The sequence below is a fragment of the Pseudonaja textilis genome, chromosome 1 (assembly GCF_049901715.1).
Source record: "Pseudonaja textilis isolate UNSWEBS1 chromosome 1, rPseTex1.2, whole genome shotgun sequence".
Classification (NCBI taxonomy): domain Eukaryota; kingdom Metazoa; phylum Chordata; class Lepidosauria; order Squamata; family Elapidae; genus Pseudonaja; species Pseudonaja textilis.
The window spans coordinates 10395153-10410271 of NC_141990.1; the positions used below are offsets into that span (position 1 = coordinate 10395153).

The window sequence follows — 15119 nt, forward strand, 5'->3', positions numbered from 1 at the left end:
GTTCACTCTTGTACAAGGTGCCATTTTTGGAAGCATCAAGGGATACACCATCTCCTCAAATATCTAGATCATTATTTCTCAACCATGCCAATTTCTGAGGGAGTGGACTTCAACTCCCAGAATTCCACAGCTAGCATGGCCATTGAGGAGAATTCTGTATGTCAAAGTCCACACACCTGGAAACTGCCAAGGTTAGGAAACCCTGGTCTAAATGATTACATAAAGGAGTATCTTGACAACCTAAACTGTGTGTTCCCCTTACAACTTGTAACATTCAGAACTGGGCTCAGAGGACCAGTAAAAGGAAGTCCACAGCTAAAGAGGACACTACACTATGCAAGTTTATTGGCCCAAAAAAATTCTCACTAGTGTGCAAACAAGATTGAATATTAACACTTTAAAAAAAGTAGACACAAAATAAGCTGTAAAAAACAAACAATCCCCCCAATCAAAATAATCCCTCAACGTAAAAAAAAGAAAAAAAATGAAGCTATCCGAAGTAAGATGACCATGATTTCTGTGTCTTCGGATACAATTATCATCACTTCTGCCTATTATTCTTTTTTTTCTTCCAGTTCCTCACGTAGTCCCACTCATCAGCTTTGAAATCACTGGTGTGAAAATGATCAGAGGAGGAGCAAGTCTTAAAAAAAAGGCAGCTGTATGAAATCGAAGTGAAAATCCAAAATAAATGTACAAGAACTGTTTTAAAAGTTAATTGCCTGGCACCATGTCGGACAGGGGTGAGAAGGTGGGAGGATCAAATTTAAGTGCGGCATGATTGTTTTGGGGACATGGGGCCAGAGAGAATAAGTCAGGGTTGTTTTTTTAAAAAAGAAAAAGCTTCACACCATCTTCTTAACACTGTGGCGCTTGAAACTGCCGGTGCTCCGTTGCTTCTGCACTTGGCTAGCTGAGCCATGGCGAGTCCTTCCACTGTTGGAGTGTGCGGCCGTTGGAGAAAGTTCCACATTCTCTTTGTCGATTCCTTGAAAAAAATGAAATGCATCAAGAAAGAGCGAGCCACCGATAGGCAAATTAATGTAAAATCTTTGGCAGTCGATTATACAAATCTTAAAATAAGGTAACTGGCTGCATCAAGGGAATTTCAAAATAAGGGATAAGAGAGAGGAAGGAAGAAAAGGGGAGGAAGGAAGGAAGGAAGGAAGGAAGGAAGGAAGGAAGGAAGGAAGGAAGGAAGGAAGGAAGGAAGGAAGGAAGGAAGGAAGGAAGGTAGAAGTGCATATGGAGCCGAATTGAACTGGAAGGCAGCAGAGATCTAAGCACTCCCCACATGCTTGGGATCCAACCTCACCATCCTGCTGGCTACCAAACAGGTAGCTCAGGCTCCTGGTACCACTCAGTTCCAGGGAAATGGACTACATAACTTTTAAATTTATATAGATATAGACAAATAATCCTTGTGCAAGCCACAAGATCAGGCACTGTGAGAGGAGCAGTTAAGAGGCAACCTGAGTGCTTCTTGAACTTAAAGTCCACCATATCCCCTAAGATGGAGAGAGGTACCCTATTTTTCAGAGATTTAAAGACCAGGGTTTTGGATAGGTTTGTACCTATTTCCACCTTTCCAAAGCTCTTCTCCCCCTAAAACAGGGGGATATCTATCCAATTTAGGGAGGAATTTAAAGGTGAAATGAGTACCCTGCAAAAACTTCAGAAACACTGACAAGGAAAAAAGAAAACACAAAGTTCAGTTGGAAAAGCACCTTTTGGGATTGCCATGGCTTGGATGATTGAGCATCTCCATAGATATCTGTCAGGTCAACATTTATGACAAGGGAAGTCACAGAATACAAAATGCAGGCCTGAAGGTTTGTGGGGTGTGGGCTAAGGATTGAAAATGCTGACTCAAAACCTTTCCACCAAAAAGTATTTCAAATTTTTTAAAAAGAGGGACCATCTAGTTCCAGCCCATTTTGTGATTCAACAAGAGGTCGTGATCCCTCCATTTCTGGACTGCACTTTGCCTGGGCTCCAGCTAACCCCCCACTTCTCTGTCCCCCCACTTTTTCAGTGTAAGGGTGTGAACTGAATGTTACCCAAAGGATATGCAACTTGCATCTCTTTCTGAAGAGAGAGTATTTTTGAGATTTTAAATCAGGGACATCCCACCCTGGAACTTTTACGATTTGTAGACTTCTACTCCCAGAATTTTCCAACCAGCCAAAGTCGCCAAGGTAGGCCATCCCTGTTTTAAATCAAATTAATGGGTGGGGCGGAGGTAAAAAAATGGTTTAGAAGGAAAGAGAGAAATGGGTCAGAAAAATGAGAAAAAGAAGGAGAATGGAAAGAAGATGTAAGCTAGCATTCATGGGGAAGAAATTACAGAAACAGTTCAAAGGACTTAAGTATTCTCTAAAGAAGGAAGAAGAGCCTGAGAGGCACAGTAGTTAAGAGTGCAATACTGCAGGATACTTCTCCTGACTGCCGGCTGCCTGCAATTTGGCAAAATTTGGCAATTCAAATAGGTTGACTCATCCTTCTGAGGTGAGTAAAATGAGGACCCAGATTGTTGGGGGCAATATGCTGACTCTGTAAACCGTTTAGAGAGGGCTGTAAAGCACTGTTAAAGCAGTATATAAGTTCTAAGTGCTATTGCTATAAAGTACTGACAGATTTGGGGAGCAGATTTTTTTTTAAAAGTCAACTAAGGGATTAAGATAGAACATACCGGTATATGCAGATATGGGAAAGAACCCAGAATTATTTCCTTCTTTCTCCTGTCACTTTAAAACTGGAGACCATCCAAACGTAGTCTATTTAAGAAGATTTGGAGCAGATAGGGGAATGTCCCTAATATAACTGATAAGAATTTCCTAGGAGAGAGCCATTTAATATTTATCTGTAACCTGAATTTCACGGTCAGATCTTCAATCTCCAGGGCTAAGATAGGTAGCCCTTGACTTACAACCACAAATGACACCAAAATTTTTGTTGCTATGCGAGACAGTTGTTAAGTGAATTTTGCCCCATTTTACGATCTTTCTTGCCATGGTTGTTAAATGAATCTCGCTTCCCCATTGACTGCTTGTCAGAAGGTTGCAAAAGGTGATCACACATGACCCGGGACATTGCAACCGTCATAAATATGAGCCAGTTGCCAAGTGTCTGAATTTTGATTCCATGACCCTGGAGATGCTGTTGTGTGAAAACTGGTCATAGTTCACCTTTTTCAGTGCTGTTGTAACTTTGAACAGTTCCTAAACAAATGGTTGTAAGTCAAGGATTACCTGTACATTGTCTTCACAAAAATGGGGAGGAAGCAGGGAGGAAGAATGAGGTTTGCCAATGCTTAAGAAGAAATTTATCATTCAGCCCCATCCTAGAGTTGGAATTACCTGGCATAATCATTTTCGAACTTGGGTATAGAGTTATCACTTTGGAAAGCGGTTCTTGAAGGCGATTTGAGAAAGGCAGGGTGGGGGAGATGTACACTGATTACAGGTGAGACTTATGTTTGGTCTTTTGGACTTAGGTTTGTGGATGTTTCACTCCCCAACCGTGCACTGAGGATGCTACCTAGTTGGGTAATGAAATGTCTGCAAACAAACAATCAAGCTCTGAGAGCATCAAGAACTTCACAAAAGAAACAGGTTCCAGACAGATTCAAACAGTAATTTCTCAGATGGACTTCCACCACACCTAAAGCTTCTCAGATGGACTTCTACCACTGCTAAAGATTCTCAGATGGACTTCCACCCCAGCTAAAGCTTCTCAGATGGACTTCTACCGCTGCTAAAGCTTCTCAGATGGACTTCCACCACTGCTAAAGCTTCTCAGATTTACTTCCAGCGCTGCTAAAGCTTCTCAGATGGACTTCCAGCGCTGCTAAAGCTTCTCAGATGGACTTCCACCGCTGCTAAAGCTTCTCAGATGGACTTCCACCACTGCTAAAGCTTCTCAGATTTACTTCCAGCGCTGCTAAAGCTTCTCAGATGGACTTCTACCACAGCTAAAGCTTCTCAGATGGACTTCCACCACTGCTAAAGCTTCTCAGATGGACTTCCACCACTGCTAAAGCTTCTCAGATGGACTTCCACCACTGCTAAAGCTTCTCAGATGGACTTCCACCACTGCTAAAGCTTCTCAGATGGACTTCCACCACTGCTAAAGCTTCTCAGATGGACTTCCACCACACCTAAAGCTTCTCAGATGGACTTCCACCACTGCTAAAGCTTCTCAGATGGACTTCCACCACTGCTAAAGCTTCTCAGATGGACTTCCACCACACCTAAAGCTTCTCAGATGGACTTCCACCACTGCTAAAGCTTCTCAGATGGACTTCCACCACTGCTAAAGCTTCTCAGATGGACTTCCACCACACCTAAAGCTTCTCAGATGGACTTCTACCACTGCTAAAGCTTCTCAGATGGACTTCCACCACTGCTAAAGCTTCTCAGATTTACTTCCAGCGCTCCTAAAGCTTCTCAGATGGACTTCCACCGCTGCTAAAGCTTCTCAGATGGACTTCCACCACTGCTAAAGCTTCTCAGATTTACTTCCAGCGCTGCTAAAGCTTCTCAGATGGACTTCCAGCGCTGCTAAAGCTTCTCAGATGGACTTCTACCACTGCTAAAGCTTCTCAGATGGACTTCCACCGCAGCTAAAGCTTCTCAGATGGACTTCCACCGCTGCTAAAGCTTCTCAGATGGACTTCCACCGCTGCTAAAGCTTCTCAGATGGACTTCCACCACTGCTAAAGCTTCTCAGATGGACTTCCACCACAGCTAAAGCTTCTCAGGTGGACTTCCACTGCTGCTAAAGCTTCTCAGATGGACTTCCACCGCTGCTAAAGCTTCTCAGATGGACTTCCACCGCTGCTAAAGCTTCTCAGATGGACTTCCACCGCTGCTGAAGCAACATGGTTCATACTAACATTTCCTATTACCCAACCTTCTTATAAAGACAAAACTGGAGCTGGCATTGTGATTCAACAATGGCAGACTCCAGAATTCACTACACTTATACCTTGCCTCGCTCCAATCCCCAAAGTAGAGAGATTAACATGCATGAAGGACTCTAAATAGAATTAGCAGAACAGGATCAGTCTTTCGTAGAAATGAAAGCAAAATTGACTGTTGACTCTGTAACATCAATTCCAAACTAATATCCTGCCTCGTATATGGACAAACAAGGGAATAAAGGAGAGATTGGGTTGTCAGGGTGTAGCACGGAGTCCTTGCAGAATTGTGTAAGGATGGACAGTTTCTATAACACTTTGGCCAGCTTCGCCAGGCATCACTTGAATTATTATGTCCTGCAGCAGGAATATATACCCATTATATTCTTGGCAGCAATTGTGCCAGTTGCCACTTTTCTGCATGTAAATAAGTCTGCCCAGAGGCAAAGTTTTTTTGATGGATAATCTGAAGATCTCAAAGAAATGGGGGACAATAGTAGAATTAAGAAACAAAGCAATTCTGATTAAATCAAGGTTTTGTGAAAACCTCTCAGAACAGACATGTCCCTGAGTGAAGAGATTGCAATGGTTTGAACAGTTACAAGTGGGCAAGATATATTTGTGGCCTATGAAAGTGATCTGGCAGCTAATCATGTGCTAAACCATATCTCTCATAATCCCCAGGGCCATGCTGCCTCAGAATTATGGCAGTTGCACTCCAACATCCTTGGAATGCCCTACATCCAGTAATGGTTTAGATCTGGGACTCCATTGTGAGAGAGATCCAACCAATGTCACCCTCTTAAACATCAAAATTTTGTAGAGGAAGATCACAGAATAAGGTGAGCAACGCTAGCAAAGAAAAACAGTGAAGAAGACATCTATTAAAATTGGTAACCCAAAGAACCAAAGGGAACTTCTTATTCAGGAGCCCTGGTGGCGCAGTGGTTAAAATGTAGTACTGCAGGCTGACTCTGCCCACAGCCTGGAGTTCGATCCTGACGGGGCTCAAGGTTGACTCAGCCTCCAGCCTTCTGAGGTCGGTAACATGAGAACCCAGATTGTTGGGGGCAAGATGCTGATGTTATAAACCATTTAGAGAATGCTGTAAAGCATCATGGGACAGTATGTAAGACGGAGTGTTATTGCTATTGATCTGCCTCCTACAGAACAATGGCCAGAAACAATTTCCTTCAGTTGGGCCCTTCTGGGAAACAGGCTGCAGGACTCAACTGGGATCCTTGTCTTTTTCAAACCTCATCCTAAAATCTCAATGGGACGGGATCTCATTTTTTTTCTAAGACTCTGCTCTTCCTGTTACAATGACACTATTTGTTAAAATCCAAGACGCCAGTCCAGCATGAACTCTGAATCTATAGCTCGGAGGCGCACCAACATTTTCGGGATGAAGGTTGCATGTAGCACTCTAGGGAAACACGCCCAAAAGCGAACAGGGCAAGGCAGAAACCAAATTTGATGTAAACTTAAATAACATTAAATCACCAAAATTTGTGTTCTCTCCTTGTGTATTTAATAATTTATTTGTTCTACCACATTTAGTTTGGAGTTTATTGATGTGATGCATTCCACAGGAATAAGAGGCAGGTCAGTGCAGATGTGTTGTGTGAGAGAAAGAGGGTGAAAGCAGTTCCTCCGTAATAGTTCCCAGGGTTTTATATGGTAGATGCAGACAGTAGAGTGCTTAGGCTGGCAAGCTTCTATTTATAGGTGTGGTGCAATAAATAATTCACTACATGTCTTTCTTGGTTCTGGGGCCTTACATCAATCTTGCCCACATGAAGCATATCTGCCATATTCTCTCACCCTCTTTCTCTCGTATCATGTATCAGGACTGGGCTGCCCCTTATTGCCCTGGCACGCATGCCCCCTTCCTCCTGGGAATCCAATCTACTACATTCCATCATAACTGGCAACTTTGGAAGAAAGGATGGGGAAATGCCTGCGAGGCTTTGGAAGGGAATAGAACCAGATCTCCATCAGAGATGGAGCAGGACATCCACTGAAGGCCCAATCCATCCTGTTGCTCCTGAACGTGTCCTGTCTCTCCAGCATGGGAGCAGAAGCATTGGGCTCAGGCACTGGAGACCTGCACTCCCCTTTGCCAAAGGAATCATAGAATAGTAGGGCCAGAAGGGACCTTGGAGGTCTTCTAGTCCAATCCCTTGCCCAAGGCAGGAGTCCCTTATATCATTCCACACAAATGTTTGTCCAATCTTTTCTTGAAAGCAACAGAGCATCTACAACTCTCGGAGACAAGCTGTTCCACTGATTGACTGTTCTCACGGACAGAAATTTCCTCCTATTTCCAGGTTGAATCTCCCTCTGATGAGCTTCCACTCATTGCCTCGTGTCCTGCCCTCAAGTCCTATGGAGAATAAGTGGACACCCTCTTCCCTCTGACAAGCCCTTCAAGTGGGTAGACATCTTTTGACTAGCCATGTTACCCACCAATCAATCAATCAATCAATCAATCAATCCTTTCGTTTTCTAAAAGCCATAGCTCATGCAAGTAGAATGGAAAAGATGGAGGGGGAGAAAGAGAGAGAACGTGTACCTGGGCGAGGAAGGTTGGATGAAAACGGCTGATTTAGAGCAAGGCAGAGATGCTTCACACACACAAGATGAGGGAGGTAAGATGAGCGATCAACCGTCAGGATTGGGGGAAAGATACAAAACATTTACTGGACAGGGATAATATGTACATCTCTTTGTCCCTCCCGGTGTCCTTCCCCTGCCCAACTTATGCAATCATTCTTACTTCTACACAAATCGGGTATACAGAAAGCCCTCAACACGTTTTTGTTTGAATGGTGCACTTTTCAAGAGAACATTGGAGAAAGCCTCACTCTGGTCCCAGGGCCTGTTTCAGTGCAGAAGGAAGAGGCAAGCAAAACCACTGCTTGATGCAGCTATCATACCGTATGTCAAAAGGAGACCGGTTTTTTTTTTAAAAAAAGTCCTTTTTGATGTCTCTAGCTCACTCTCTCTCAGTCTTGACAACTTTTAAGATGTGGGGACTTCAACTCCTAGAATTCTCCAGTTAGCATGGTGGTTTAGGAACTCTGGGAGTTGAAGTCCATGCATCTTAAAGTTGCCACGGTGAAGAAACCCTCTTCTAGTCTAAAGCAGAGTGTCTTATTGGAACTTCCAAAGAAACCTCAACTAGAAGAAGTAGACACTATTATACATTGAAAGAATAGAAAATATTGATAGCTCGGGCTTTAGATTGTGGCAGTGGTTTGTTCTCCAAGCTTGTTTCAATTTAGTTTCTGAACATTTCATTACCAGACTAGGTAACATCATTAGCAAGATTTTCTTGTCCTATCCTCCTTGGCTTATAAAATGTATTCTGTGCCAGTTTGGTCAGTTGGTCGTGTGATTGGTTGTTTGTTTGGAGCTATATTTAAATTCTGAGCAGCAACAGGAGAACCAATCAGCTGCTCACAATTTAAATATAGCTCCAAATGAACTATCACACGACCAACTGACCCAACTTGCCACACTAGACATTTTATAAGCAAAGGAGAACGGGACAAGAAAATCCTGAGGACGGTGTCACCTAGTCTCATAATGAAACGTTCAGAAACGAAATTGAAACAAGCTTGGAGAGCAAACCACTGCCAAAATTATTATACTTTCTCCAAAAACTTCCAGAACTCTCAAAACTGTTCATATAATTGCTTCTCTGACTGAAGCAATCCTGCTTGGGCAAATCAAGAGATTTGCCCAATGTCTTTGAGTAAAAGTTCTCCCTCTGCTTCTGATGTAACTTTAGGAAGTGCAGAAGAACAAATACTTAGTCCTGCTTCTCTCAGCTGTGGCTCTGAACCTGCCTTCTGGCCGTTATTGCTTCAGATATTCACTTTGTCGGTCAAAGATCTGGCAAATTCCTGCTTTCTCGGTTTTTGCTTTTCACAGAAAACTCACTGCCCTCGCCCATGAAGAGGAATGAAATAGGAATTAATCCATTGAAACAAAAGGTAAGTCAGGGAAGGTTGAAAACCAATTTCTACATTTTTCTTTACAGTAATTCCATGAATGCTTTCAAGTAATGGACCACTGTATTTTACATGGAACAGGAGAGAAACCATGCAGCCTCTTCTCACGTTAAGGTAGAATTAGGAAGTACAAAACTATTTCAGTATAGGCCGTGTTCATATAACATGAGGGAACAGCAATAATAAAAATGCAACAGTGAAACAATCTGTCAAACAAACAAGAAAAGCCTAGTTCCAAATCAGCAACGTGTATTGAACTATACAATCCCTTGCTATCCCTCTACCTGGGAGAAAAGCCAGCTCTTGCCAGCTTTCTAGAAAGCAAAAAGATTGCAAGTTTGTTGGATGCCAGGAAAGGATGTTTCACAGCACAGGAGCTGCTACAGAAAAGACATGCTTCCTAGCTACCACTGAAGGGCGATGTTTGAGGGAAGAAAGGGGCCTGGAAGGGGATTATCACTCTTTAGTTGGCTGCTAGGGCCTGTCCAAAGATGCTTTTTCAGGAGGCAAGTGGACTTGTTTTTTCTTTCGAAGACGTTTGGCTTCTCATCCAAGAAGCTTCTTCAGCTCTAACAGGATAGTAGGGAGCTGAAGAAGCTTCTTGGATGAGAAGCAAAACATATTTGAAAGAAAAAAAAACAATGAAGTCCAGTTGCCTTCTGAAAAAGCACATTTGGGACAACCATGACCTGGATGATTGAGAATCTCTACAGATTGCTAGGGCCTAATTAAGGAACTTCCAAGAAAAAAACAACACCCCTACCAACACTGACAGGGCAAGTACACTGTATAAATAGAGAACAAACCCTATTCCTTTCTAGCATTGAAGATATTATCTGGTTGAGTAATGAAATGTCTGCAAGAAAACTACCAAGCTCAGAGAGCACCAAGGGCTCCACAACTGCATCATTCACCTGGATAATGGCATTGCAAGGCTTATTTTGTATGGTAATGGGTGTGAGTTAGGAACAAGCCGCAATTTGTTTTAGGCAAGAATAGTTGGGAAGGTAAAAATAATCTGTGACTCTGTACCTGTGTGCAACCAGCTGATCCTTCCTCCAATTATTACACAACCTTTAAAAATATAAATAAGGGAAAGATGAAGAATAGCATGGGAACACCATCAATTCTGATGTTCTGGCTATGTATTCACCAGAAGCTAAACATATTAGTTGATTCTTCAATCCAAGCTCATGGGTCTCCTTAAGTAAGTAGGAGTGGCAAACCTACTGAAGATGGGGACTTCTGGTGCAATGGGTGAGGAGAGAAAGGGTCTCCACCACCCACCACCCAAGGAAGATGGCCAAAACTGGAATTGGAATGGGATGACCTCAGGTTGAGAAATGGATGGCAAACTGACCTGGGGAATGCTGGGAAGTTGCAAGTGAGGTCATGGAATTTGAAAGGTTCAGGTTTGCAGTGATGCTGAGCTGGCTCTGCACTGCAGGAGGGTAGGGAGATGTTGGGGTTAGAAGGGACTCTTCGCTGATTTCCTCGTCCATTCCAGGCAAGTAGGTATCGATCAAGGCGTCCAGGAACTTCACAATAAGCTCAGCGTAGTCGGGTATTTGACTTTGCTAGAAGAAAATGAAAAAAAGAACTGAGCTTACTATTTCTTTCTTTGTTTGTTTTTGGTGGTGTCCTTGGTGAGTCTCCGAGCTTGGTTGTTTTCTTGCAGATGTTATATTACCCAACTAGGTAATGTAATCAGTGCTGGAAGAGGGTGGCTTCTATTCTCTGTTTATTTATAAGTAGCCTGCCCTGTTGATATGGGTGGGAACTGTCTTGGTGGCGCTTGGTTAGGCTGTTGGTTCAAGGAACCATCAAGAAAACTTCCACCAACTAACACAGCAAGCCATTAGACTAGAATATAAGCCCTACTCCCTTCTAGAACTGATGATGTTATCTAGTTGGATAATGAAACTTGTACAAGAAAACAACCAAGTAAAGAGATCACCAAGGACCCATAAGTTAAATGCTGAGCTACAAATATTTTATCAGAATCATTTCCCCCCTTATCTTAATCAATGGATCCCACACTCCCCAAGAGGTCTTCTCCAACTGGGACAACTCCTTTTACCCTTTGCCAATGTCAAAGTACTCCAGATCTAAGGCCAAATAGACTCCAGCTAATAAAGCAAATGGTCAGTCAGAAACTACGTGCTTTGAATCAAATTCTCTGAAAAAAGTCAACTGGATTGCACATGTTAAGTTCTTAACTATTTGATTTTTCCACAAAATAGGAAAAAAACCCAACATTCAACTACTTTTTATATATTTCTGATGGTACTTTTGACTACCTGTGTCAAATTTTTTAGGCTACCAAAGCTTCATGCGTTAAGAAATACATAGTTAGACTTCAGGTGCATGGGTCATAATGGCAGAACCCCTCAGTTAAAATAAGATTTTTTTAAAAAATAGGAATATGATTACCTAACACCACCCACTTCTGAAATCATGTTTCTTTGTTTCTACCAATTCAAAGTCAATTTGAGGTTGTGTCCATCCAATGTCACCTTGGTAACAAAACAATTTCTAATGTAGCATGTTAAGCTAATGCAAAATTGCTCATTTGGTTCATGGCTCAGTAATTCTAGATGGCTGTGAAGGAGAATCTCTGGAGAAAGGGGTGCTTGGTTTCAGCTGTGACTAGATATTTATCATCTGGCATAACAGGAGGCCAAGAAAAGGAAAGAGAGGCCTGGCGTTATGAAGAGTGAATGAGAACTAGCAACCAACAAGGCAAAGGATGGCACAATGGACTGGACCTAGATGCAGAATAGACTGGCTAACAGTGCTTGAGGCATCCATCTTGGCTTAATGGCTAGCAATGCTTGAGGCATCCATCTTGGCTTAGTTTCTTGACCTGAAGTATTTGGAGGTTCTTAGTCTAAAAGCACTTATTACACTGGAACCATTCAGGGAGGAAGGGTACAGCTACAGTAGAACCTCTGGTTGCGAACTCTTCCATTCCCGACCAAAGGGTGGCGATTTCCCCTTCTGCGCCATTTTTATTTTTACACGCATGTGCTTCCGGTGACGAGTAAATCAGGTGATGACCAAATTTTCAGAACGGATTAAGGTCATCACCGGAAGTTCCACTGTCTTCTTATCAGCACAGTTCTAGGACTGACTTTTGAGATTTGGAAGTACAGAAGCTTCCAGTTTATGTAAATTCAACAGAATTCTAGGAGAGAGAAACCTAGCTCCATAGAATCCCAGAACTGTCAAATTGGAAGGGACCACAAGAATCATCTAAGTCCAACCCTCTGCCCTACAAGTAATCTTCGACTTACAAACATTCATTTAGTGACTATTTGAAGTTACAGCAGCACTGATCAAAGTGGCTTATGACCAGTCCTTGCACTTACAATTATTGCAGCATCCACATGGTCATATGATCAAAATTCACAATATACGAATATGATATCGTATGATATATATGTCTGTAAAATATTTCAAGACTGAAAACATCCAAATCAGAAACATCCATTCCAAGATCAAAACAGATGGTTTGCCCCTCCCCCTCCAGCCCCATAACTGCTCTGAGATTAGTCTGTTTCCAGTGACTACTGATAATTTCCTTATTAACCCTCCAGCGGGACTCAACTCTCACATCCACCCTGATTTTACCAAGGCCACCATGTGGCATTCAATTGGAAAGAAGCCCAAATTACTCACCTTAGAAAATGGTCCTGCAAACCTCCACAAACCGTTAAATCCAAAACCTGCAAATCAGCAGCAGCAGCAACAAAGAGAGAGTAGTTTTATTAGGAAAACGATGAGAGAAAGCTAACTGCCACATAACCCGCAATCATTCCTTCTTATTCTTCGGTTGAAGCCTGGTCTACACATCCTGATTAATCACTTTGATGCCTGTACCACCCCAGGAACCCATCAAGGGACTCACCCTTACGGCCATAAGCACAATTGTCCTATCACCTCAGGTCCTAGAACTCCATTCTATACCTGGAGGTTAGTCAACAGGTACAGATAATTGAATGTATAGCAGACAAGGGAGATTTAATTCACACTTCTAAACCAGGTTGGGTGTGCAAAATGTAACATATCTTTTTCACTCTCTGAAGTGTTATGCTTGTTTAACATTCTTCAATGGTTCAGCTATCTATACATTTATCATCAAAATCGTAACTAATACTCCAACAATGTCTCAAAAACAGACATTTCCAATACATGTGCAATAAAATACATACAGTAGTCTAATGCCTAAGGCAGGATCCATACAGTTGTTAAAAACGCAATTGTTAAGGCATAAACCCTATATTTAAATTAGCCCTGAATTTGCTTTCTTGCAGTTCACCCATTAAAATGGGAGGGGAGGAACAACTTAAAACAAAGAGAATTGAATTGAGACTGTGTGTGTATGGGAGAGAAATTCTTCTGAAATCCTCACTGAAGGGAGATGGCTTTACTTCGTAAGTGAGTGGCATTTGTGTTGCTTTAAAACCAGGAGTGGGATTCAGCCGGTACGGACTGGTTTGGGTGAACCGGTAGTTCCGGTAATTATTTGGCCCTGCCCACCGGCCCCTGTGCTATCCTGTTCTATATTTCTTTTGTTTAAAGCCCAGCTGATAGGCATGGTAGCACCAATTGTCATGCCTCAGCTTTTTTTACTCACCGGGGCTGCAGTAAACAGTAAGTTTTCTTGCTATTTTCAAATGCAACGCACGCTCTCTCGCTCACCGAACTGGTTGTTAAACTGGTTGAATCCCACCACTGTTTAAAAACTTTGGTTACCTTTTTGTAGTTTTTAACCAACCTTTCTTATAAGAAATCTGCATGAAGGACAGTCATCATGAGGGAGTAAGTACCCAAAGGGCATTATTTTTAAATGTAAAATAAAATAGAATTAGTACTCTTGGCCGTTACTTTTAAGATAAGGCAATCCCTTTGCATCCCTCTGCAAACCTTTCAGATGAAATTGTGTGTGTCTTTTTGCAAAAGAAGTCAGAAAAGGTACGGCACAGTATTCCTTTAAGCCAAGGCACACACAACTGAAATGGACCATACAGACCATGGATTCCAGTTCTCAGTGGAGCCTTTTCAAGAGGTGACTGTCTGGCCTTCAGTGAAAGGGAGCCCACAAGCTCCCAGGATCAGGTGTTCCACTACAGTATCAAACTTCCTTCCCCCTCTCAAGAGGTAGAAGGGAGCGGGGAGGGAAATGTTAAAAAATGCTGTGCTGTTTCAATGGAGAATGAAAAAAATCCATCCCTCAAACAGCCTTTTGGTGTTTTACTACAATTCATTTTACTATACAGTTTTCTTTTGAAAGTAACCTAAGGTAACTATGAAAGAGGGTTTTTTTAAATATACATTTTAAAACGTTTACATTTTTTATATTTCTACATTATATTTGTTACATTTATATGCCACCCAACTCACTGTTTTGAATGACTCTAGGCCTCTAAATCACAATGTTTCCCAACTTTGGTCACTTCAAGATGTGTGGACTTCAACTCCCAGAATTCCCTGTCCAGTCTTGCTGGCTGGAGAATTCTGGGAATTGAAGTCCATAAAGTGACCAAGGTTGAGAAACACTGGCTTATATGCTATAAAAGATAAATATTGTGGGGAATACCTAAAATTATATACTCTATATCTGAGCAGACCTTTTCCCACCCAGTTCTTGAAAGAGTTGGAAGATACATACTCTGCAGGTAAGACGTCTGGTATTGTGGTGGAGATTCTTCGTGGTAAACCACACTCTGAACAATCCCATGAATGGGATTCAATAAATTTGGATCCTGACATTGCGATAAGAGAGTATTTATCTTGAAGTCCAATAAATTGTGCCTAGACAACAAAATATATGCAATGTTCAATCAGGTTACCCCGTTCAAGTTTTTACTGCAGCAAATAATTGGGTTTTCAAGGGTGTTTATCCATCAAGGTTTTTATTACAATATAGAAATGAGTATTGGCATAAAAATGGCTGTGAAAGTCAATTATTCTTGCCAGAGAATTTCACTCCCAGTGCTAGTTAGACAACTCATTCTTCAACACAGTGACTAAATTAGTAGACCAGCAAAATACTGTGGACATAATACACTGCTCAGAACAATAATAAACACAAAAATAAGACATCCTAGATCTGAATGAATGAAATATTCTTATTAAATACTTTGTTCATTACATAGTTGAATGTGCTGACAACA

At 41.9% G+C, this 15119-nt stretch overlaps 1 protein-coding gene across 2 annotated transcripts in view; it reads right to left on the reverse strand.

The window, feature by feature from the left end:
- Positions 1-323: 323 nt before the first annotated feature.
- The window catches only part of NF1 (neurofibromin 1), a 207901-nt gene continuing 193105 nt past the window's right edge, over positions 324-15119 (reverse strand). For both annotated transcript variants that reach the window (XM_026710278.2, XM_026710277.2), the window contains 4 exons: positions 14615-14757; positions 12622-12668; positions 10301-10517; positions 324-988 (listed from right to left, as the gene is read on the reverse strand). In XM_026710278.2, the coding sequence (XP_026566063.1) occupies positions 846-988; positions 10301-10517; positions 12622-12668; positions 14615-14757 (550 nt within the window). In that variant the 3' untranslated portion in view covers positions 324-845. The remainder of the gene's footprint in view (positions 989-10300; positions 10518-12621; positions 12669-14614; positions 14758-15119) is intronic.